Source organism: Parus major, chromosome 3 (genome assembly GCF_001522545.3).
Source record: "Parus major isolate Abel chromosome 3, Parus_major1.1, whole genome shotgun sequence".
Lineage (NCBI taxonomy): Eukaryota > Metazoa > Chordata > Aves > Passeriformes > Paridae > Parus > Parus major.
The window spans coordinates 16615647-16641494 of NC_031770.1; the positions used below are offsets into that span (position 1 = coordinate 16615647).

General features: G+C 41.5%; 1 protein-coding gene across 12 annotated transcripts in view; it reads left to right on the forward strand.

Annotated features, from left to right (window-relative positions):
* Nucleotides 1-25848, forward strand: part of ENAH (ENAH actin regulator) — a 123919-nt gene that overhangs the window by 21328 nt on the left and 76743 nt on the right. For 10 of the 12 annotated variants that reach the window (XM_015621982.2, XM_015621987.2, XM_033513275.1 and 7 more), the window contains exon 1: nucleotides 12737-12874. The exons of the other annotated variants lie outside the window; for them this stretch is intronic. In XM_015621982.2, the coding sequence (XP_015477468.1) occupies nucleotides 12870-12874 (5 nt within the window). In that variant the 5' untranslated portion in view covers nucleotides 12737-12869. Of the gene's footprint in view, nucleotides 1-12736; nucleotides 12875-25848 lie in introns of those variants that run through there. 12 annotated transcript variants of the gene reach the window in all.

Consider the following 25848-nt stretch of genomic DNA (forward strand, 5'->3'; position numbering starts at 1 on the left):
AAACAAGCTGACATAGAACTGTTTGGCCTGGTTTTACATCTACTATCTTTACTCTTTGTTTAAAAGCAAAATGGAAAGGTCTGAGATAGGTTGGGGTCTTTTTTCTTCAAATAAAGCATTTCCTTATAAAGAATTCATTGGCTGAATGTGTTTAAAAAGTTTCCCTCAAACAGGTTAATTTTATTTTCGAACCTGAAGAAGAATGCCAGGATCCAGTTGTTCATTTATAATTCAGCACTAAGCTAAAGAAACAAGGGCAGAAAATGTATAGTTGTAAATCACACTTGCAGCCATGGAACAATATAATGCCGAGCAGCCATTTTAAGTTTTTGGTTGCTTTATACCCTTTCCACATAATGAAGCCTGTTAAATGGATCCTTATGGGAATTGTTCTCAAGGTTTGTGTTTTGTACATGAAATTCCAAGTACAAGAGTTTAATTTTGTGAAGTAAATGGTCTGTATTCTGTAAAAATTAGTTCAAGGTACTCTTTTTTGAAAAGGCTTTTTGCTTTCTAGATATAACACTTTATCCTTTTAATAAAATGTAAACCAAATGTCTTGGGGAAAAAAAAAAATTCAGTGGAATTATTTCTGTCAGAGGGAGTAAAGGTGGCAACTGCAAATCCTGGTGTATTTTACTCAGAAGAATTCCTAGATGGTCTATAGCTAAATACATGGACCAGGATCCTCCCTTCTCTATTATGGAAATCTCAGAAATAAATAATCTGTTGCTGTTTCGTTTCAGTCTTCAAAGTGAAGCCCTAACAGTGGATGTAGTAGAGGCTCTACTCAGTAAATGTGTGTAAATCCAGCCTGTTTTTTTTCCTAATGCTTATTTGATGAAATTACCACACTCTTCCCAAAAGTTGCTTGTGGACAGATGAATTATTTTTCTCAGTGAGAAACAATCCAGGTGTCAAATCAACCCAAAGGTTGTACAACCCAAAGGTTGTACATTCATTATTTCTATTTAAGTCAATTAGAACAGTGCAGATGTCTCTTCTATTTGATGATTTGCTTCCAGAGAAAGACTAGAGAATTAATTAAAATACACAATCTAATTGAATGGAAAATCATAAGGTTTTGTTTCTAGGAAACAACTTGTGAGTACAGGGGATCTAAAGTTGTGCATTTATATCTAAGTACAGAACACATCATCTCAAGCCACTCCACCAAAGTTTGCGTCTGAGGTCAGTTTTCAGACTGCGAGTCTAATTTAGTTTGAGAATGGAGCTTAAGGTTCCCAACATCCAGAGACCTGGATGGGGGCATAGGGGGGAAGCATGTGGTTTTGGTTTCAGTTAATTTCAGATTTATTTCTGTTTATGAGATCAGTTTTCTCTTTCTAAAAGTGTTTTCATTTTGGCAGACTCCTCAAATGAGAGGCTTATTTCAAGACGTTTCCTGTTGAGTAACTGATGCTGCTGCTGCTGCGAGGTAAAGGGAGACATACACAATGCTGAAGGGAACGTATGGTAATGTCATGGCAATGACAGGCATGAAGCCAAAGGCTGCCCTTATCTTTCCTTCCATCCCAGAGGAGCTAAGCAGGCAGTGCAGAGGGAGAACACACAATATGGCATTAGCAGATTTATCCCTCCAGAATTTTGGGTGCTGCCAGCCAGGTATTCTGAACATGGACTATGATTTGTGTTTCATGTGGTCGTAGCTTCCAACCTTTCCCTTTTCTTGCACAAAGATTCCCAGTAAGCTTTGCAAAGGGCCTTTTTTTGATGAGCATGGGGAATTCTTCATCATTTATTTCCTCTGTGCTAAAGACACTAGAAACCAGTAAAACAGAATTCTGCACAATACTCCCATTTGGACAAACCCATTGTAAAGTGCAATAGCAGCAAAGGCTCTGTGTTTTGAAGTGAGTATTCAGCAATCTTGGCATTTTGATGAATTATGGAAGATCACTGTTTCCAACTAAGCATTCCTTTCTGTCTTTCCCTACTAACGATACCCTTCTGCAATTACTCCATAGTTTCTATACCCATCTGTCACCACCATAATAAGGAATTTAAATGAAACAAAAATTTGCTTTACATAATAACAGGAGAAGAGACAATGAAGATAAAATCCTGGACACTTAAGACAAATTCTTTTAATTGCCTTGTGGATTAACAGGATTGTCTCTGCTGTTACATTTAAGTCCCCTGAATACACTTAGACAAGCCTTTCCCTGGTTCTTACAACCAGCCAGAACTTCTTTGCACAGTTGCTGTAAGAATGCAGTAGCTGGAGAGAAATCATTAAACAAGTGAGGTCAGCATCTCAGGAGAGTCTGTCTGCAGAACTTTGTAGGTAAAACCTTAGCTGTGGAAAGTTCTCAGCTTTTGAGGAAAGCCTGTTGTGAAGGATTTAGCAAAGGTACACACAGCAGGAAGAGAAACACATTTTTGGCTGCTTGAGAGCCCTCACAGAAGCCAGTAACATATCCAAAATGTCTAAGAATTTGAAGGAGAAATTCTTGTGAAGCTGAGAAATTTTATGAATTGCATCTGACTTCACAGAATTCTTAGATGAGGAACAAAAAATACAAGGCAGTCTCTTGTGTGCTTATTTAATGTAGTTAATTAATGCATTTTGAACCAATTTTTTTTGGTGCAAAGGGATCTTAATTATAGCGTAAAATTCAGATGTAATTGATGTAAAAGATCTTCATGTAAATGAAAAGACAAGCTGCTGTGTTTGAAACTGAAGGGAAGAAGAAATGCCCTGTTGTTAGGTCACAGTTTATGTGGGTCGGAGTCTCAGCTGATTTATGTTAAAGGTTAACTCACACAGAGAGAACATGCTCACCTACTTGTGTAGCACGTGAACCAGCATTGCTGTCCTGGGTGAGGCTGTAATGCAGTGATAATGAGGGTAACTTGCTTATTTCTGTGACTTGAAAGATCCATTCCAAAAATTGCCTGGAAATGCTACAAATTAAGAGCTTTGTAGGGAAAGCTCATGGATTTAGCTGTGAGCAAGCAGAACTGCTGTGTCCAAGACCCTCCTGCAGCCTGTACCAGGCTGATCTTCCCCAAAAAATCAACAGCTTTGGGCTTTCCTCAATGATTTGAATGTGATCTGAATGGAGGCAAGAACACCTCTTTATTAGTTAACATATGAATGCAACCAGAATTTGTTTAATAGGGTGAAATTTCCTACATCTATGTACAAGTCACAGACCAGGATTCCAAAGCAATGCTTTTAGTCCCATTTTGTTCAGGTTTGAAGGCATCACTTCTTGTGGTGTGCTTTGACCTAACATGATCTGATTCATGCATGAAATCCCCCTGTAATTCCCTGGGCTAGTTCATCTTCTGAGCTTTACCTAACTCCTCTCCCTTCCCAAGCAAAGCCTGCAGCAGCTTCCAGCCTGCTTGGAGTTACCACAAGTGTGGTCAACCCAAAAGGACCATTATGAGGGAGGAATTCCTGTGCTTTGGTGGGATAGGAGGCACATATCTGTCTTCAGCTGTCCTCTCTGGACACTCCATCAGTTCCAGATTATGGAGAAGAACATGAAGTTAATGATTCATTTTGTCAAATGAATCTTGTAATGTGTCTGTTTCAAAACTCCTTTTGAGTTTTCATGATGAAGTTAAGAGATCGAAGGGCAATCACAGCAGCTTTGTCAGAATAAGTAACTGGCCTCCTTTGGTTTTAAAGCCAAAATTAAACTGCTAAACACAAAGCCCACTTCTACAATGGCAGACTGACTTCAGTATTGTATTTTCTCTGGATTTGGTTTAGAATAATGGTCTATGAAACATTATATGGTAATTCCTTTAAAAAAAATACATTCCCTGCCTTTGTAGATCAATGACTTGTTCTTTTCTCAGGACAAATGCTGATGAATTCATACAGGGGTTTATCAATTTTTTAGCATTAAAACCTCACCACCTTCTTGCTAAAGCCCCATTTCTTTTCCTGCTCTTGTGCTCAGCCATTGCTCCAAAGGAGCACACGAAGGTTGCTTTGCTGCTGGGTTTTAGGAACAGGCTTGCAAGCTTCCATAGATTCTCATTCAGTTGTGCATTTTTCACCTTATCTGTCACCTCTTGTGGAAAGAGATGGGTGTCTTATCTTCCTAGCATTTTTTGACTGAACATATTTTTACCAACACATCAGCTCATATTTGTAGAATCACAGAATCCTAGGATGGTTTGGGTTGAGAGGGACCTTAAAGACCATCTAGTTCTAGACCCCTGCCTTAGGCAGGGACACCTTCCACTACACCAGGTTACTCAAAGGCCCACCTAAACTGGCCTTGAACACTTCCAGGGATGGATACCAAAATCCAGGTGCAGGACCTTACATTTGGCCTTGTTGAGCTTCATAAGGTTCATGCGGGCCAAGCCTGTCAAGGTGGCATCTCTTCCCTCCACCATGTTGACAGCACCACTCAGCTCATGTCCCCAGCAAATGTGCTGAGGGTGCATTCCTTCCATGGTCCCTGTCACTGACAGAGGTGTTAGACAACATCAGTCCCCAAACGGACCCCTGAGGAGCACCACTCATCACTGGTTTCCACGTGGACATTGAGCTGCAGACCACAACTTTTGGAGAGTGACCATCCAGCCAATTCCTTGTCCACCAACTGCAAACTTCACCAGACTGCCACGATTTCTCAAATACGGTGGATAGTGGCTTAGCCACTTCATCCACTGGTGCCCTAAGGACCCATGGATGTATTTCATGAGGTTCCATGGATTTGTACAGTTTCACATTCTGTAGATGCTCTGGTACCTGTTCTTCCCTTACATTGTGTGGTTCTTCATTCCCCCAGTCACTGCCTTTGCCTTCTGTGACTTGGTTGGTATAGCTGGAGCCCCTGCTGGTCAAAGTGGAGGCAAAACCATCATTGAGACCTAACCCTTCTCCATGTCCCACCTGGGTAACCAAGTCTTCCATTTCCTTTCCTTCATCTCCTTTCCTGGAGATGGCCCACATTTCCCTTGGTTTTTCTTTCATCATCAATCTACCAATTGAAGCTTTTCTTGTTCTCCTTGATGTCCCTGGCCAGTTTAATTCCATCAGGGTTTTGGCTTCCATAATCTGATCCCTGGCTACAATTTTGTCTATATTCCTCCCAGGCTACCTGTTCCTGCTTCCACCCTCTGTAGGCTTCCTTTTTCTGTTTGAGTTTGTCCAGGACCTCCTGGAGGGTTTTACTGATGATTTTATGAATAGACCAACCCTATCAGATGTTAATGGTTATGGCTGCTACCAATTTAGGATGATTGTAAACCATGAACAGGTAAGAAATGGAAGGGTTTTATTTCTTTGCAGATATGCCAATAGCCTAGTACAGTTGTTTTAATAATAATAATAATTTAAAACATTGCAAAGCTGGCATTTCCCCTTCACCCACTGGTGTGGTCACAGCAGAATGAATGGGTCATTGTTAGAAGAGTAATTTCTCTGCACAAAGCAACCTCTATTCACAACTGGAAGGTTAGAAATGTTCAACCAGTCATGACAATTAAATAAAATGATTGTCTGAGCATCTCTTAGGGTTACAAATCATTTAGTCTCCAGCTGGTGCTACCTGTCCTTTATTATAAATCCACGGAATCTTTAAGACTGACAACAACTCTAGTGGAAACAGTCTCATTAAATATGATTTCTGTTTCCGTGTTCAGAAGCAAAGAGCAGTTGTTTGTACCTTGAGTAAAGATGTTATTTTTGTGCCCAGGACTAGAGACATGGGAGGGAGCTTAGAGCAAAACCACAAAATGTTAGTGAAAACTTTTGAGAAACTGAGCTATGGGAACAATGAAAAATTTTGTTTGGTGACAGAGAGCAGTTGATATTTTTAAGATAGTTGATGTCTAAAGAAGCCTGTGATAAAATTTATAGCTGTTTAGAAGAGAAAAAAAAAAAACAGTGAAGATAGAATTTATCTAGACACAGTAAGCCTAAGAGAAACAAGGGAAGCTGTACAAAGAACTTCTGATATTAAAATGTATTCTAGATAGTAGAAGGTAGTTTTTTGAAAACTCTGGAAAAAGCCTGGTGGGGAATTTTTATTGGTCTTTTCCTACCTCTACTCATTTACATTCTCCAGAAGATGAATCCTTTCTTATTAACCAGTAAGAAAGCCCAGCATTCAGTAAGGATTTGAATGTAGAGTCTACAGCAGTACTTTTTAATGAGTATTCTTGGAAAGCAGTCAGTTGACCGTAGTAGCTGAATTCCTGACTGCAGCACACCAGTCTGTGTCCAACACTCAGGATGAGTTGTTTAGAAATAAACCATCAGTGTAACACAGGAAATAGGGTATGAGGTGGTTCTCTGCCATCTGAGGGTGGAAGGAGCTGGAGAAAATCCATCACTGTTTATGTGGTTGTATTTGTGACACATGGGAGCTGAACTAACAGAGGAAGTGAAGAATAAATAAATACTCAGCAGAGAGAGTGATTATGGTTAAGATACAGATCCCTAGATCTGGAAACATGACTTAGGGCCAGAAAATGAATTCCTTTTCATTGATTTTAAAGAGTATACCTACATTCTGAAATAGTTTCTAACTAGTTATAGTAATAATAATGGCATGTGTTAGTGTTGTAATCTCTTAAGAGCTTATTTCTTCACATGTTTTTTTATAGAAACATTAATTCTTTTGGCAAAAAAAAAAAAATTGTGATGTTCTTTCTAAAATACTGAGGAAGAATATTTTTGCAACTGCTGCTTTGTATATTTTGGGTCTCATGCATGATTTATCACTTACTAAATTTGAAATCCAAATTATGGAACTGGCTATAGCTATTGCCAGAAAGCAGAATCTGCACTGCTGGAAAAGGACGAAAAAGGTTATCATCTGACTAAGCTGCAACCTTTCTTGGAACAGTATTTGTATTGTAGGTTACTAACAGCTTTGCAATCCACAGGTGCTCACTCACAATAGCAAAAGTGTTGTAATTCATCTATAATCGGGACATTATTTTTACTGCAAGTTATTCCCACTTTGCAGTCAATGGAAAGTAACCAGCTATAGTAAAAGTGTTGTCATTCATCTATAACTGGGACAGTACTTCCATCGTAAGTTATTCCAACTTTGTAGTGAATGAAAACTTACCAGCAATAGTAAGTGTGTTGTCATTCATCTAAAATAGAAGGGAGGAGAAAGGAGAAAGATGGACAAAATACAGAACATATTTGCAACAGAGTCTGAGTGAAATAACCCCAGGGTAGTGCAAGGTAGCATTAAGTTGGTGAAATTCAGTACAGACTTCCAACTGAAAGGCTACACCATTTCCTTTGGCATCTGCCTGCCTAATCTCTGGCAGAATGAAGGGGTACAGTGCAGTGAATGTGCTCTGGTGAAATCAAACCTCTGCTGGGGTTGTAGAAGCTGCTTGCAGAGCTCAGTGACCTTTTAGGTAGAGTGCACTGAGCACCAGATAATACCTGAGTGTATACCTGAGTATTTGAAAGCTGGCTTAAACATGGGAGACTGCAGCGTAGACATGCCATATATAGCTCTCCTAGGCAAAAAGCCTGCCCTTTTTTAAGCTACCAGAGCACTGTAGGCACTTAACAATTATTAATAATAACTAATTAATAATGGCCCAAATCTTTGGCTGTGATTAAAGACCTCAGAGAATAACTCATCTAGAGTTGTAAGAAAAGATGGCTCAAAACAATCTTAACCAAATCCAGGGCCAGCTTTGTGCCTGGACTTTGCTCCAGCAAAAGATAAAGCAGCAGAGTACAATTTGTTCTAAGACATTAGCAAGGGAGAGAGAAGGACATAATGAATACATTTTATTGGTAATGCATAAGAAGAATGCAGAGTGGTGGCAAATAAGACTATTAGAGGATAAGAGTATAAAATTAGATGGAAAGGAAGAGATGAGATTGGTCAATTGCACTGGTCCTAAAACAACATTTCATCGCAGAAACCACAGAAGTCAGCAGCTGAGTGGAGGTGAATGAAAGACAAGGGTCAAAACAACAATCATAGTTTATCTGAGTGCCAGAAAAGCATTTTTACACTAAGTACACAACACAATGATTTACACTTGATAGACTACTTACACAAAAAGAGACTTCAACCCTCACTGAATAGCCTGCAGCACAATACAAATTCTCTTCATGGTAAACCTAGGGGGGAAAAAACAATCTCTTTTTATACAAGGAATTTTCATTTAAATATTTGAGTCTACTGGGAACAGCCTGAAAGACACATACCATATTCCCAGCTCACATCTACAGAAAGCTCATGGTTTGATGTGCTGATGCTATTTGACAGTGTGGGGGGCACTTCTAGGAACCTTGGTGGAAAGTAGCACAATGGAAAGCTTCAGCTGCTCTTTTCATTCTTCTTTGGAGGTGCCTGATGGAAGATCTAGGAGTTGCTTACTTGTATAACAAGGAGCAGGGTATGCTGCTAGGAAGATCAAGTTTCACCTTTTGGAGTCAAAGGACTGTGTTTGATAGCAAAAGATTTGCTTCCTTTGCTAGTGATGTTGTTTGCCTTTTTTACAAGAGAATAAAAATACTATTCCTTTAAGAAAAGACCTTCTTGGCTATTGTTGTTGTTATCTGCTGAATCATGCCAATAACTGTTTATTTTAGCATTCCTAGAGAATTTTAGAGTTCATTTACTTCCCCTTCTCCAGAAAGCAGTTAGGAAAAACTGTGTAATTTCATAAATAAAATAAAACCAAGGAGTTTTTAGTTGAAAGCATTTCCTTTAATGGTCTGCTATGCAACACTTCAGCAGTCGGCTGACTCATGGCAACCTGAAATTGAAAATGACTTGGAGTTGAGGGAAAGCAAGAAGAGGACAGGAAGAATTATACTAGCCACTATACTTTAACTATCTATATAATAGCTGGATCTTCATTTTGTTCAACTAACCATGACCTCACAGAATTGGTTCAGGTGTCAGCTCTGTGTCGGATCCAGAGCAAAAGATGTATTTATAAATTAGATTAACATAATCACTGATGAGGATAATGTGTTCAATTACTTAATTCACTTCTGTTTTGATAACCTTCAATGATACCAGAAGCACACTGTCAGAATTATTTTCTTTTAGTCCACCATTTTTGGAAAGCCCTTCACTATCTCTGGGGATAAAGCTCATGCTTTGTTGTTGCAACTCTCTCACTTCTATTATATAGCAAATTGTGTTTTCTTTCTATACTAGCTCTATAGAAAATAATCCAAACAAGTGAAATAAAATATCTTTTCTTACATACTCAAAAACCAAATTCTGGATGTATTAAGTGAAAAGAACAACAACCCTCAAAAAGCCAAAACCACCAGAAAAAAAAACCAACATAACACTTTCCCCTGCTCCAGAAACTTCTTTGACTGTATCCTGCATTATGTTATTTACAGTCGCCGAAGAAGGCCAAAGTAATCTTGCATATGAGCTGCTGTCCTAGGACACTGACTTTTGTAAGACGTATTAAGATCTCAGCTACTTTTTCCTTTCTAAAGAAACAAAGACTGGAAAGTGGGAGATTATTTCAGAGAAGATGGGGGAAATTTCACTGTGAGAGAAAGGATTACTCTGCTTTTTGAAGCTCTTAGATTCCCTGAATATCTCCAGAACATTAGAACATCATGCATCCTCCTCATGACCCTGTGTCAAGGTTGATCCACATTGATGAGATGCGATGGGATCTGCTGGGTTTACTTGGGAGTAGCTTGCCAAGCCCCTTGCATTTGGCTGATATGAAATTGGAACACATTTTCTTCTGGTTTATGCCTGGGTGAGCCATTTCTGTAGCATTCAGAAGCCTTCATTAGTCAGGCTGTTTGGAGAGGAGGCACACCATACTGCTCAACCTGAGCTGGCTTAGCTTTTGGAAGCATCTGAATTCCAGTCCTCAGTTGCAGCTGAGCAGCAAAAAATGCAAGAGGGAAGAATCCAAAGTGGTCTTGGGGTGTTCTGAGCTGCTTGGATCCAGGGGAAGAAGGACATGAACACAATCCTTGAACACTGATTAGAAGAACCATTATGTGTCTGCCTCGTAGGTTGTCATGGGCCTCAGGTTATTAGTGTGACACCACCAGCTAAGAAGGCTTTCTGCTACATTGGTTTTGTCGTTGCCAGAAGAAGGGAGAGCAGTGGGAGAGGATGCAGAGGGCATTGACACCCATGCTGTGCTGCTGGAGGATCCTGTCAGTGAGAAAGGTGACAGCAGAATTGCACCAAGTGATTTGGACACAGGACACACTGAGTTATTACAGCTTGGGAGCACGCAGTCCGCTATGAGAGTGGGCAGATTTCTCTATGCATAATTCAGTGCCATAAACATATACACAACACTAACTCATTCTTCTACTAGACTACTTTAATTTCTTGACAATAACCCCACTAAACTGACCTGGAAAGAAAGAGGCATTCAATGTTTATAATTTGATTTCTGCCCTATATAATTTTGGCTCGCCTCCTTCTCATGTAGTTGCTAATATGAGTTACTGCAGATTTAGTATTTTGTTACAGATTAATTCAATGGGATTTTTGACTAAGCTAGCGTCCAAAATGACTTTGCACTTGGTGACATCTGCGATGCCAGCATGCAAAATGATTCTTCTGGCATTCTTACAAATTATATTGTACCACTGAGTAGGTCTTGAGAAATCCAGCTATGACCGTATCTGATTTGGCTAAGAACACCAAGTAATATAACACAAATAGCGATAATAGTTATTTTGCAGGAGTAACAGCTTCTGGCTATTTTCATTCCCTCTCAGGCAGACCTGGAACCCAGGCATACTTTCAGTGTTTTCTATACCTGTCACAGTCAGAATTCTTTTAGGTTTGACTAATAAGACCAGGCAGTTGCATCAGGACAGTCACATTATGATCCTGATTTTTTCTGTTATAGAACAACTGGTATATTTGAACAAAATCCTCCTTGTTCTGACTGTCTCTGTCATTCCTTCTACTGATGGACCTGCTGAAGCCCATTAGACATATAGCTTAGATGTATCTATATAGATACAGAGATATTTAGATACAGATTTTAACAGTTCTGCTTGGCTGCCTTCAAGAGACTTTTCACTGCCAGAATGGCTTTCTTTCCAAACCTTTTATTTGGAGGATGTTCTGGTGACAGGAAGCCCACATCTTAGAAAATTCATTATGCCTTGAGAATTGAGGTCCAGTGCTAGTCATTAGAGTCCTCAGCATTTGCTGAAAGCAATTTTATTTACCAGGTGCAATTGTGTGCCTTTTTCAGACTGTCTTTACATTGTTGACAAAGGTACACAATTTTTAAGATCACGATGTCGCTTTTCTTCTGATTACTCATCTGCATTTTGTGATTCACCTCTACTGCAACAATTTCATTGACATCATCCCTATGCCAGTAAAAACATGTTTTCTTACTAAACTAATCTTCATTAGCTTCAGTTTCAGAGCCTGTCCTTGTTCCCGAGTTAGTGTTTTCTAACAACTGGCCATTTTTTTTTCATTGATTAGTTCATCTCTCGCTGTGCTACTGACACTTTTAATTGGCAGTGAGTGACTCTGCCTCACTGATCAAGGAGGAGGTGGTGTCAAATAGCTGAGGTTCATGGTCAAATGAACCCCTCAAATGTGTGGAACCTACATCAGAAATACATATTTTTAAAATTCTTCACTTTTTATATCTAAAAGTCTAGACACTTATAAAGAAGATGCTTCTTACACATTTGCTTCTCATGTATATTTTTACTCCTAGACCCTAGAAAACACTGGTATTCATTAGGGAAAAATGAAATTGGAGGTGCAAAAGCACCAAGATGGCTTAACGGCACTGGGAACTGCTAAGACACTTGCTCATCACTTCTTTTAACCGAGACGAAAGAGAACGAAAGATAACTTGTTAGCTGACAGAAGGGAGCTGAACACGAGCTGGGTTGAAGTTACTTGTACGGTGTGCTGGGTCCGCTGCGGGTACCGAAAGCAGAACGTAAATCTGCATTTAGGACGGCGCAGGGCTACCGAAGGATGCAGAAATAACATTCCTGTATTCCTGCAAAAGGCTTAGGCCACTGGCTTCCGGGGGCACGGAGGGGCCACTGCCCGCAGTGCTGTCGCCTGTCGGTACCTGCCGAGCTCGGGCAGGGGGGCTCGGGGGCTGCGCGTTCCCCCCCGCACCGGCGCCGCTGCACCGGGCGAGGATTCCCGGCCGGGTAGAGCCCGGTGCAGACGGCGTCGGGCCGGGTGGGGAAGGGTCTGCGGATGGGTGGAGGTGTTCACACGCCGGGAGGCGTCGGGCTCCGCCGGCCGGGACGCGGATCCCCGGGAGCACATCCCGCCCGTCCGCTCCGGGGCGACTCCCGAGGCCGCCGGGGGAGACGCAGCCGCGGGCGGGCGGTTCTCCCGAGGAGCCGCCGCCTCACCTGCGGCCGCCCCGTCCCTCCACCCCCGCCACCCCGCGCCGGGGCCGCCGAGCCCCAGCGAGCCGCCCGGGCACGGCGCGGCGGTGGGCGCGGCCTCCGCCGCCCGCCCCTTCCTCCCTCCTTCCTCCTCCCGCCCGCCGCTCCCGCGCCCCCCGCCCGCCGCCGCTCCCGCGGCCCCGCCGGTGTCTCCGGCCGCCCCCGCGCTCCCCCCGCCGCCCGCTCGTTCTCCTCCTCCTCCTCCTCCTCCTTTCCCCCCGCCCTTCCCGCGCGGTGGTTCGCTCCTCCCCGCCCCTTTCCCCCACCTCTCCCGTCCCCTCCCACCCCCGGCTCCCCGCGGTGGTCTGGCCCGGCCCGGCGGCGGAGGGAGCGGCGGAGCGGGCGGGCGGGCGGCGCTGCCGGGCGGGGGTCTCGCTCTCCGGGGGTCTCGCTCTGCGGAGACGCGGCGAGCAGCGGAGCGGGGCGGGGGAGACAGCGCAGCGAGCGAGGCAGCGGGAGCGGCTCCCCGACCGCGGGCAGCACCATGAGGTGAGCGGCCGGCTCCGGAGCGGGCGGCGGGCGCGGGGTGGGGGGCGATGCTCCGCGCCCCCCGGCTCGGGCGGCGCACAGCCGGGAACGGCAATGGGAGCTGGGGGGATCGGCCGGCGGCGGGGGAGGGGGCCGGGCCGAGGGGAGCCCCGCGGTGGGGGAAGGGCCCATTGTTAGTGGCGGCGGGGGAAGGGCGGCCCGCCGTCCCCGTCCCCGTCCCCCCGCGGCGGCGACGAAGTTGCGATCGGGAGGCGGCGGCGGGGCCCGGGCCGGGGCGGGGGGCGGCTCCGCTCCGGCGCCTCCCCCGGGCCGGGCACGGCGTGAGCCCCGGTTGCCCGTCTCCTTTCTTTCTCTGCCGGTGGTGATTTTTTTCCCCCCCCTTCCCCTCCGCCTTACCCTGCGCGTGTTGCATTGCAGCAGCAGCTGGGCTTTTCCCTCGGTAATCAATAAAGAGGCGCCGGGGGGGAAGGAGGGAGGGGGGATCCCCCTCTCAGCAGCCGAGAAAGTGTCGCGTTTGGAGGTTTGGGATGTAAACACAGAGGTGGCCGCGGCTGGGGGCGGCAGGGAGGGAGGTGGGTGCCTGCTGCCTTCCCGCCGGGAACTCCCGCTCCCCGCCGGCTCATTCATTTGAAGGCGATTTTCTGCCTCCCCGGCCCGTCCCCCCCTTCCCCCCGCCATCCTCCCCCCAGCTCGCTTTTAGCGCCTGTTCTGTTTCCATAATCTCCTTTCTGGATTGGTGCAGGACCCGGTGAGAAATGCGGCTCGGTGGCCGGGCGCTGGTCTGGCTGCTCGGGGACGCCGTGCTCCCTGCAGGCCTGCCCCTCACTCAGACAGCTGGGGAAACCAGTTACTCATGCCTTCCTTTTTTTTTTCGCCTGGAAGTTATTGTCTGCCTTGCAGTTGGATATGAACCTTCTTTGTCTTAAAGACACGACTGTAAGTCGTGAGGTCCTTTGGAGTAGAGGTCCGGCAAGATTTGCGTGATCAAAGTCGGCAAATTCCTCTGCTGCATAAAACTGATGAACCATTAGAATTCCCTGTAAATTGCAGGGAAATCCTAATAAAATTTTTTGTACTATGAAGGTTCCCTCTTTCAGTGCACCTTCAATGGAAAGAATAGCATTGCAGTGGGAAGCATGGGAACAATCTCCCTGCTGTTTTGTTTAGAATTGTGTTCCTGTATTTCCCTCTAGTTTTCTTTGTTAACTCTAGGTATTTATGTCCTACGTTATTTTAAGCTTTGTTTTGTCTTGTGATAATTTATTTTCAGTTATTCATGTTGCTCACGTAGAAGTCAGATACCCTGCAAATGAAAAGTTACTGCTTGGAAAACCTACATTTAGTATCCAGATCTTTTAAGCAGAGGTGTTCTTTTTAATTATCTTGACAGCCTTTAGCACAATGAACGCTGCTAACCGAGCAAGACTTGGCATAAATACCTTGGGAAGCCCCGCGTAAGTTTGGGTTTCGTGCTGGCAAAAAGTGCTGGAATTGTGCGGGTGATGCCGAGTGAAGTGAGCTATGGCAGCAGGACTGCTCACTGTTCACTGATGTAACTGTATGTGTGCTAGGACTTGTGCCAGCTTGGAGGGAGCACAAGTATTTCTCTTAACCAGCACGACAGGAAGGTGTCTAGGTTGAACCTACCCTTAGGTCGCTTATTTAGATGTTTGATTAGTTGACTTGCAGCAGTGAGTAAATGTAGGTAAATGAATATGTTACTGGCCTTGGAGCTTGCTACCTGCTCGTGCCTGCAGAGCATCAAGCTGGTAAGGGGGACACGCAGTTGTGATTTGGAGGGTCACTCTGGTGAGCGGTCATGCGGTGTTTCAAAGGAAACTGGCTGTCAGAACACTTGGTTCCAACCCTCTGGAAAAAAAAGAAACAAGCTGTACCAATTAAACTACACAGGCTAAAAAAATGATGTGGTTAAAGAAGTATTTTCTCTCTATAGAGGCACTATTAAATTTACTCAGTTTTGTTTAATTGGTCCGACTCCAGTACAATGGCAAGCTTTCACTGCACGCTCTCTCTTTGGACTTGTTTAGACTATGGTTGATGGTATATTTCTGAAACATGTTTAAACAATATCTTCATGCTGTATTTTGTTCAGGCAATGACTTTTAATGTGCATTTGCTGGTCAAGGCAAGGTCTGATGGGTGAGGAGTGACAGGATAGATGGGACAAGCGGCCAGCTTTTCATATACAGCTCCTCTGTTCCAGGTTCTGTAAAGTCTTAGCCGTTTATACTAAAAATATACTTTTGGCACAATATTGATGGGCTCGTGGAATGAGTAAACTGCAATTTGCCACTGCTGTTGGGCAGGTAAGTATGCAGTTGGTGCTCCAAAGAATAAAAAACTAAATAGATGAATTGAGACTGTGGGGGGTGGGGCAAAAGCATCCTCACTTTTTTCCTGTAAGCTGTTTTTTTTCCTGAAGCATTGGCTATTCTTCAGGCATCATGAGCCTGAACTAATTCTGATGATTTTGTGTTAAGATCTTGAGTCTTGTCTGTGTGATTAGCTGGCCAGTTACCAAAGAGCAAACTGGTTTTCCTTCTGTCAAATAATACTAAACATCATTGTGAAGAGCATCTTTGAATGTTAAAACAATCAGCAATTCTGTAAGACACAAACACCACCACTACACAAGAATTAATTCTTGCAGAAGTCTGCTTTGTATTCAAATTGAAATGATATGCTATTTGAATAACATCTGTTAGGGGTTTTAGGTTGCAGAGAAACTCTGAATATTAAATATCCCAGTTAAATGGTCTAGCCTAAGTATGAAGTTACTTGGTTCAGGAGCCAGCTTGAATAGGGCTGTGTGTATCTGTGTCTCCTGCCCTAGGTAAACAGCTGATTCCCATGAACACCTGTTGCTCTCTTTGTACTCTGGTTAGCTGACAGAAATGCTGCCCCTAATAATGTTTCCTGAAAGCACTTATAATATAATAGGTATCCAGGGATGGGCATATTCAGTGAGGTTTCCATTCACCAGCTGACTGGAATGTGGTGGGGGGAAGAGGTGGTGAAGATGTAGGTAACAGCAGAGTTTGGTGTCCCTGTTCTAGTAATAGCATGACTTCCCATCGTATTTGTACAAGAAGAACGTGTGTGAACAGACTTTTATTGTAGCATATGTTGAAGTCTGTATTACGGAAGCTGGTAAACACAACTCTGCTGCTAGAGCTGGGATTCTACAGTGAAGGTTAACTGAATTGCCCTCTTTTTTCTTTCATATCAGGCTCATATTGAGTGTTAACTGCAGTAAAAATAAATGAACTTTACAAGATACTGACTTTTTAAAAATCAAACTGTACAGCCTTCCCTTGGGATTACTACATCCATTTCTTTGTGTGGGAAAGAATTGTTTTTCATTAGCGTGCTGGTCAGAAAGCAGACTGCTTAGTTGTGTTTCATTACCCAAGTTCCCAAGAACTGAGAAAGAAACAGTATTTTTAAGAAATTTGAGTATTTCCAGAGCCCAGTATAATAATTTGTGTTTATGATGGGCTACTATGAATTTCATATACATGTGAATTTTATTCCATGTTTAGATAGGGCAAACAGCTAAATTATTATAGATTTTGCCTTTTCTGAAAAGTCATGTTATATTCTCACTTGTGTTTTTAAGCTTAAACAGTAGCTAAATTTGTGGTTTCTAAGCCACACTGAAATTTCTATTTATTTACAATCAGCAGCATTTCTGCTCAAATATGTTGCTACAGAATGCAATTCATGTTATTATTTAAAAGTCAGCATATTTTAAGCCTGGATTGGTAAGCCTTCATTATATTTTTAAGTGTTGTGCTAAGAAAGCTAATACCATACTCACTGTTTACTGAGTGAAAGCCCACAGCAGAAGTAACAAAGCATGTACCTTCATTAGGACTAGGAATTCTTGAAGGAACCCACACGCATTTCCTGGGGTTTCCAGGAAGGTGGGTATACAAGAGCATTATTAGTGACAATAGTACAGTTCAGTTTGCTGCAATAACTGCAGTTACTTAAGGTGGTGAAATAGCACAGCAGCAAGGCCATAAATTTGATGGTGACATTAAGTTATTGTTGGATACATAAGGTAACTCTTTGGAATTGTGCCTTTAGTTTTAATACTTGCCTGAATGGTGTATTTGAAATAGGAAGCTTAATTTAGTTGAGAAATATTTGACAAAATGTTGGAAGTGCAAGCACGCAGTTAAATTAGACTGGATATGCATAACTGCAAGCAATACAGCTCCTAAAATTGCTTGTATCTCAAGAGAAAAATTGGCAGGTTTTTTTTTTTCAGGTGGTTACAAGAATTCAGGTTACTTTCCTTGTTCTTAAGTAAACTAACAGATGGACTGAGTCATCTGTCTGATAGAAGTGTGGTCTTTAGCTTGCACTTTATTTGTGACAGTTGCAAGTAATTTTTGGACAGGCTGTTTCTGCCCACCTGATATGGGATATGACAGCTGTTTTGCCCTCAAGGCCTCTGGATAGTTTAGTGAATTATTTTGATTGTTAAAGTATAAATCTTAAAAAAATTACCATGTGAATGGAGAGTGCAGCAATGAGAATACAGTTTTTTTAGACAAAGCTATTTATGACCATCTTAGCAATTATGTTGTCAGCCTCTAAAAATTAGAAACAGTCTGGGAGTGTGTATAATTCAGGAATGCTCTCTGGAAGGGCATGTACAAGTTTTTTCTTGACTCTGATTCAGGGTTTCATGTTTGCTGTTGGAGGTCAGAAAACAAGAGCGAGTTAGTTGGCATCCTGCTTCGGGCCCCTATAGCCTAAGAGCCTTTTTTCTCCACTTCCATAAAAAGCAGAAACATTTTTCTCCCAGCACCTGTTTCAGTGGATGCTTTGCCCTAAGTGACGTCTCTCGGCGCTGCCTTAGGCATGTGATTGGAAATACTTTGTAATGAGGGCTGCTTCTTGCCATGCCAGGGCAGCTCATGTGGAACTATTATAGAAGTAGGTTATTGAACCACTGGATAGAGTCATTTGCTTTTGTTACTAGAGAGAGCAAATGTATTTTGTGAAACAGATATTATTCCCTTCTTTGCTTTGACCTTTCATCTAGAATTGCTTTTGACAGTTCATGCCTGCTTCCACTCACCAGTGGAGAAATACATGTGCCAGCTCTTCAAACATCCAGGCATGTTTAGGTTTTAAGAGTGCTGTAGTGGTGAGAAAGAGCAGAAGATACGTGTTTTTTGTGTTTGATTCAAAAAAATTTGACTTCTAGTAGTAGCACAAATTAAATGTAGCCAAGACTGAAGTCACATCAGCCTTTCTGAACTATCAGCTGTGATATTTGTTGGTGCCTACCTCACTCTGCCACCCCACCTTGCCCTGACAGTCCTTGGGAATTCAGTACAACTACTTAATGTTCTTGGACTGTTAGAATCTCCCTTGGGATTAATGTGGGAATGAAGCTGCATTTGTATCTGCCTGTATTTAAACCTGCCAGGTGAGGAGCCACTCTTGTGTCCCTGCTGTGCCTCTCCCGCCCTAACTTCCCATGGGTTCTCACAAACCTGGAAAAGAACATGGCTTGTATGGAGCTTTTTTCGTTGAATAATAAAAATTAAGCTTTTCCCCCTTTTAGAAGCAGCTGCACCACCTTATTTTAACTTTGAAATTTTCTAACATGAGAAAAAAAACGTATATCTAAGTAATTGAATCGGATTTGAAAATACTCCCTACCAATACTGGTTGTAGAGGAAAACGTTGAATTTTACTTTAAATACTCCTAATAAATTGTTCTCCTAATTGCTAAACCTCTCCCCTGCTCTTATGTATTACAAGTCTCCTTCACTCTAGCTATTTCATGACTAATGTTAAAAATGTTCCAGAAGAGAATGTGGATGTTGTGCTTACCAGCCTCTGATGGTGCTATGTGGTGGTGTGTGCTGCTCCTAATGTTATGGTTCTGAAGGCACGTATGGGAGGCTTATGGAACTGCTGCTGGGGAGGTGATGTGACATCTTTCTGGGTCTCCTGCCCAAATGCTGGTGACAGCCTGGCGGAGAAAATGGGACTCTTCAGTGGGATGTGAGATGATGTGTCAATCCGCTTCAGATTAGTCTTTCCAGTTGAGCTGCTTGTAATAAGCACATGTTTTGGGACTCGATGCACAAGTTAATGTGAGGAATTGAAGTACAACTCTCTTGTCTCTGTGAGTAATCTTTAGGCAAGGCTCATTAAAAAAAAAAACCACTGTCAATATTCCGTGAAAAAAATAAAATTTTGCTCTTAGTTTCACATATTGAAAATTCCCCAGGCAATGCTGTTTTATGTAGAAGAAGAATAGTAAAAATGCTTTCAGTTTGGTTCAAAATTGGTCTGCTTCTTTGCAAAGTCTGTGGGTTGGTGTTGTGGGCTTTTTCTTTTTTGTTTTTTTAAATGATGGTAAAGAAAGGTGCTGACACCAGGTGAAGTATGGGAGAAAGAGGTGGAAACTGATTTTACTCCAGAGGGTGATACGAAAACGCTACTTTGCTGGACTGGTGAGCTGCCAGAAATAACTGTAAACTTCTAGTTTGCAACACAAATGCAGTTGGAAGGATTTTGTTTGAAATTGTTTGAAATTCACAAATTTGAAATTTGTTTCCTGAACTGGATTACAAAGTAATCTATACTTACTGCAAATTCCATACAGAAGGTGAGGCAAGGTTGTCATTTGCTCTAGTATACTTGCCACCTAGTTCAAAACAGAAGAGCTTTTAAAGCCTGGAATTAAGCAGAATGATAAAAGAGCAAGAGTAATCACTGGTGTAGCTAAAACCTGTATTATACATTAGTTGCAGTTTTCTAGCAAGTAAAGAAATATTTAAATTTTATTTTTAGAGGAAATCAGTTTCTATATATGTCCTTAAATTTCATAAAATGTATTTTAATGTCTAAAATTTTTTTTAGGCCATTGACAGCTGTCAATTTATTACTGGTTACTATACAGTGAAAGCAGCTTTTAAACTGGAGAGCTTTCAAGGGCATAGTAGTTGCAAAGTTGCAAAGGCATGTAGTTAAGATAGTGTTTTATTGTGGTCCCATCTGGCTCCTGGTGAACACTTTTCTATTTCAGTTGTGTAGACCAGTATATCTTCATTTGTGGTCATGTCTCCTAGAAGTTTATATTTTGTGGAGATTTCCATTGAAGTTGCATTTTTTCCCTGTCATATGGGATTGAAAATGGAAATACTAAGTGGAAAGGTGATTTAAGATTCTGTTGTAGTTCATGTATTCCCAACAAACCTTTCAATACTGCTGCACTAGTGGTATTTTTACTGGCATTGGTGGAAAGAGGTGGTTGGTAGTTCTAGGTTCCTTTCAGCTTTCTCGTTGGCTTTGCCAATGTGACTTAAGCATATTCTCTGAGTAAATCTGGGCATTGAACCTGGTAGTATTGCTGCCTAAAAACACTAGTTCTTCAAATAACTTATGTTGAATATGTGTATTTTTTCAGGTTCCAAGCTTCCAGCTCCAGGCGAGCAAGAATTTTCCTTTTCTAGCTAGTGTATGTTGTTCATGTCAATAATGTGTTACAATGAACACTACACATTGGTACTTGTTTTGAAAACTTGTTTTCTCCCTGTATTTTCCTGTTCTATAAAAATCTCATTGCCCTTTGCCTTCTTTTAAAAGCTTGGAATCTTCTATAAGCAGTGCATAGTGATGTGTACACCTTTTATTATATCTCCTGTGTTGGACACTTGTTGATATTTGAGGAAAGTGTATGATCCTTTTGGCAAGCCTTAGTCCATTAAACAATGCTGTTATTTAAGAGTGCCCAGGCTAAGTTTAATAAAACAGATTTTAAAAAAAACAACTTGCTGGATTTGTATTTAAAACTGGACACAGTGAAGCTTTCCTAGAAAACTTGGATTCTCGAACACATTTGCAAAGCCTGTTTTTAGAAATCTGCAATTGGCTTCTGTGGATGGTAAATGGACTTCACAACTTCAGAATAAACATAGTTACCTATTGTTTGAAATAGATGGTGTGGCCAGACTGACCAAACAGTGAAACATAATCCATATGAGCCTAATTTTGTCAGAGATAATGAATCAAAATAGTGAATGACAGCACTAGTTAAACGATCAGTATTGAAGTTTCACGTTTGTATATGAACATACTACTTAAGAACAAGTACGTTTTGGTTATGTACTACTCCAGCAGAAATACTGATGTATTATTTTTAAGATTAGGTTTAGAAGTGCTTTTTTTCCTAGTTCAGAATACTTCTGCTTCAATAGAAATCTCTGAATATAGTCAGAGATTATATTTTAATGTATTGTTATACACTGATCTACTTAGTTGAATCACATTAGTGTGAGCAGAACAGGAGGATGGTGCAGGAAGTGTCTGATGTATGTATGTGAAATAAACGTATTTGTAACACAGGACTGCTTTCCTAGTCAGGTATGAACCATGTGGTCTGAAGCTGAATCTGGAGACAGTAGATCTGTCTCTGGTAGTCAGTGCTTTTTTCCCCTTAATTAGAGCTTACTGTCTGAGGGAAGACATGAAAGACCTTTCCAGTTCATTGCTGTTCTGACCAGGAGAAGGCTGAGGAGAGAGGTCCATTTTGGAAAGCTAGCAGGGAACCTGTGTCTACTCATGAGTAGGAAGATGAGATGAATGATTAGAGCTTACTTGAGTAATAAGTGTTTGAACTTAAGCACAAGTTGAATCCAGTAGCTCAGCTGCTTCTTTAGTGTTACATGTTTTGGAGAGTAATTGAGAATGAGGTTTTGTACCATTTCAGTGGTTTCCTTGGGTTTTTAGCTACTGAATGGAAGTGCAGTAGTAGCTTTTGGATAAATTTTTTTACTTTGAGATTGAGGAAGAAGACCAAAGCAGTTAACACATAAAAGAAGTCAGTCAAATAGATTTTGCATCTTAAAGATTTCATGCGGCAGTCTGAAGGATTGCAGTGGTACCATTCTAGTTTCCACAGTGTGGTGTGATGAGTCCAGTAGCCTTTAGTTTGGCCATCAGCTGTGTTAACTGCATCATATATGGATTATCCTCAGAATGATTACTGTTGCATTTTACATCTGACCTTGTATCTAAGCTGTGAGGTGAAGAAATCTGGACTGCTGCTCTCAGGTACTTGATGTTGTATTCTGGCAGTCTCTTTGAGTAGTCTGTTCATAAAGTTTGGAGGAATAGGGTGGTTTCAGGCTTCTTCTTTGGCATACTATAAAGGTGACTTTGAAACCACAGGGTATTCCTTTGATTTTGTGTACCTTTCTTATTCACTGATAGAACAGGTCTGTGTTCCTGTAATTGTCACTGTTTCCAACAATAGCTAAATCCACAAATGGCTGGCAGTAAGACAAACAGAAAGGTTGCCTTGCAGGTTATGAATACTGTAGCTGTAGCTGTGTTGCTCTAAGCTTATAAACATGACAAAGGTTTTAGAAAGAGAAGCAGTATCTTTTATTAGATCACCTGCTGCAGTGGTGGGGAACAGGGCACGGGCAATTTCACACATCCAAGGGCTGAGTTCCTCAGAAAGTTGCTCAATTCTTTGGAGACACCAAGTGGAAATTTTGTACTCTGTGGATTGTTGCAGGTACATTGCAGGAACAGGTAAATTTACTGTGTGGTTTGTTTTTTTATAGGAAGCTCATAGTTTTGATGTCTGACCTCACAGCAATATTTGGTGAAATTCTTATCTCAGAGATTAAGGAATTGGGTGTTTGAAAACAGGTTAGCAGCTGTAGGATCTATTTAAATTGCAATTTGTTTTTGTATTACTCTGCAAAGATGATGTCTGCATAAAGGAAGTGGAGATTGTTCTCTGCAATGCAATGTCAGAAAGTAAACCTGTGAAAATACTTTTCAAATGTTACTGTTTCCATGTGAAACATGAAGATCTATTTTCCTTTGAAGCATCTGACTACTGGAAATAACTGGGGGAAAAGGATGCTTGCAATGCGTTTTTTAGAGCCCATCTCATGTCAAGCGATGGTCTTGGTCACTAGTGTGACTTCTGTATAGTAAATCTGTAAGATGCAGATAGAAGTGGATTGCATTGCAAGGGTTGCATCTTTAGACATGACTAATGCTTAATAATACTTAATAGTAGGATTTTATTTTTTCCCTGTAGAGATCCCCAGTTACCACAGGATAGAGGAGTGTACTGTTAAGACAATTCTGTGTACCCTGGATATCTTGCATTGAATTTCCATGCCTCTTTTTCTTAGGGCAGATGGATGCAAAGCAAGCAACCTCTCCTCTGGCAGTGCTTCATGCCCCAACAATAAAAAGAAAACCTTGATATAAAGACTGTTCATGTAACTGTGAGGAATGCTTGCGGGTTTGGTGATTTGTGTAGTACCAGTCTCAGAATTCAGCAGATTTTAAATCCATATATTTGAAATCTCACATTTTTACCTCCTGGGTTGAACTAACCTCCAGGGCCCTGAGTATGTTGGTGCTTGGGGGGGTGGGGGGTGTAGGGTGAGAAGACTCACCCCAAAGCCCACACATCAGGTATTTTGGTTGTAACTCTCAGAGAGCTTACCCTGGTCTTGTCTGGGAGTGGGGAGGGTGTTTAAGCAAGAACAAGCAAAGAAACAACTAAACACCTGAGAGTGGATTCTCTCCAATTTACTGGCGCGTATTTTTATATAATTAATGATGTATCAATGTAACAATTTCCCAGCCACTTGAGTGATTGCCATTTTCTTGTTCTTTTGGGAACATGGAGAAATCTTACGCAGCTCATACTGTTTTACAGAAAACTTTCCCATGAAGAGGCAGAGTTTAGGTGTACATACATTGTTGTGAAATCTGAAGATAAATTGATTTTAAATTCAAAGTAGTTTGGGTAGTTTGGTCATTTTTAATATTTTGTGAGACAAAACCAATCTGCCAAACAAAACAAAGCAAAAGCATTTAGAAATCAAGTCATAGGCTTTTCTTTCAGAATTTGAGTACCTTAATTATTTTTTTTTTTTTTTTGCATAGTATGACAGAAATACTGTAAAATGACTAAAGCATTTAATGCTTAAGAATGGAAGTTTTGTGCATCTGAGAACTTTTTCTTGGTCATTACTGTGGAATTAAAAATCGTGCTGGCCATATGCACTGCAGCAGGGAATTTTCTCTTGGCAACACCATACCCTCCAGCCACTTAAATGCACATTTTAGCGTGGAACAGAGTAAATGCTGGAGATAGCATCTGTGGTGGACTGGTGACAAAGGTAATGTTCTGTTTCTCAGGAAGACTGGGGTTAATTGTAGCTTGGCAAGTAAAAAAAAAAAAAAAAAAAGAAAAAAAGTTCCATATTGTTTTTCCGCAGTAGATTCCTGTTGCTATGCAACAAACAGAATGTCACTTAGTACAGGATATATTAAATTGGTATTCCCGGCACATATCTCTGCCCGTTCATTTTATACTTTAGCAGGGGGGTATGGTTCTGGCTTCCTGTAGCACTGGAGTATGAAGTATGTATTTGAGCTGCTATTCTGGGGCTCGCTGGAGCTGCGGTGACGTCAGTGCGCTTGCAGAGCCTCTCTTTGTTTTCTGATGGATGGGACACCTGTGCAACAGAATCAGGCTTCCAACCAGACAAAAAGGGGTGGTGGTTATCTTCCCCGAGGTGGGATGGCATTGCCAAGCAACATGTTAACACTTCAAAAGGGAGAAATTTGTTACATGGGAAAAATACCAGGCTGTGAATTGTGAAAACCTTTATACGTGATGCAGAGAAGGTTAATGCAGATGGCACTATCTGAATCTTTAAACCAAAATATCTGTTTAATTTTTAATTATTAGATTTAACTATAATATTTGAATATGTTCATGCCTCCTCTGCCTACCTCCCCATTCCCCCAGTGCTAAACCAAACCAGTCTCAGCATTTAAATTTTGTACATTTACTCTCAATGGATTCTGGAATAAATGTTTAGAGCGTATTTGGGAAAATTACCCTCTGTGGCTCTGGAACCAGTAATTAAGTAATGGACAAATGACAACATCTGCTAAGGCATTATTTTATTATCTAGTTAGTCTTCTGTAGTGGAAAACAAGGCAAAAGTAATATTTGAAATTTAGAAGGATGTTAATTTGATCTTTACTTCAAAGTCTGTCAAGCAATATAGATGTCTGAAACAGAAATTGGGAAGCTGAGGATTTGTAATACTGTGGTTTTGTAACGTATGCGTTGTGTCTCAGGTGGCATGATGTTTATACTATCTAATAATCGACCTTATTTTAGTCAGTTTTCTGAATTTCCACGTGGGTTTTGAAAGACAATTCACAAAATCTAAGCTGAAATTAAAGTAGATACTTAAATTAGCAGGTCAAATACTGACACTTTCTTGCTCTTAAAACTGCCTGACATCTCTTTAAATTTGAAGCAGATTTGAAAGTAGCTTTTTAAAAAAAAATAATATAGTAAATATACTTATGTACAACTTCTTAGTAAAGCAGAAACCGAAAGAAAGAGTTGAAGTAAAGCTAGGAAAAGATTCAAAACACCTCTCAGTACTGTTCTCTTGCTTGTTTTGCCAAGGGGGTGGCTCTAATCTATAAAGCATCATTGAGCAAGCAGCCTTTAGTAACACAAGTGCCTTTCTCATAGTCTGATGCTTAATTCAAACCTCAATGCCAGAGAGTGGTTCTCAAACAGGCCCAGTAAAAAACGTTTGTGTACACAAAGAGAACTTGATGCAACCTAAAAAATTCTTAGGCATTTGGTGAGATCAAGCTTGAGCTCTGTCACAGAAATTATTTAAATACGTGGCCAGGGATGCTCAGGGGCTTTTTGCTTTCTGTTGTGAGAAGAGGGATCTCTGTTTCTGTTGCACAACTGTTTGGGGGAGAATGAGAAAACTGCTTGTGACTTTCAATGCTATGATGGCTTGTTTTAATTCTATCTTTTGGCACAGGAAACAGTAGGAATTTGTAAAAATGTCTCCACTTCTTGAGAAGGGAGGCAGGATGTAATTTAATTGTGA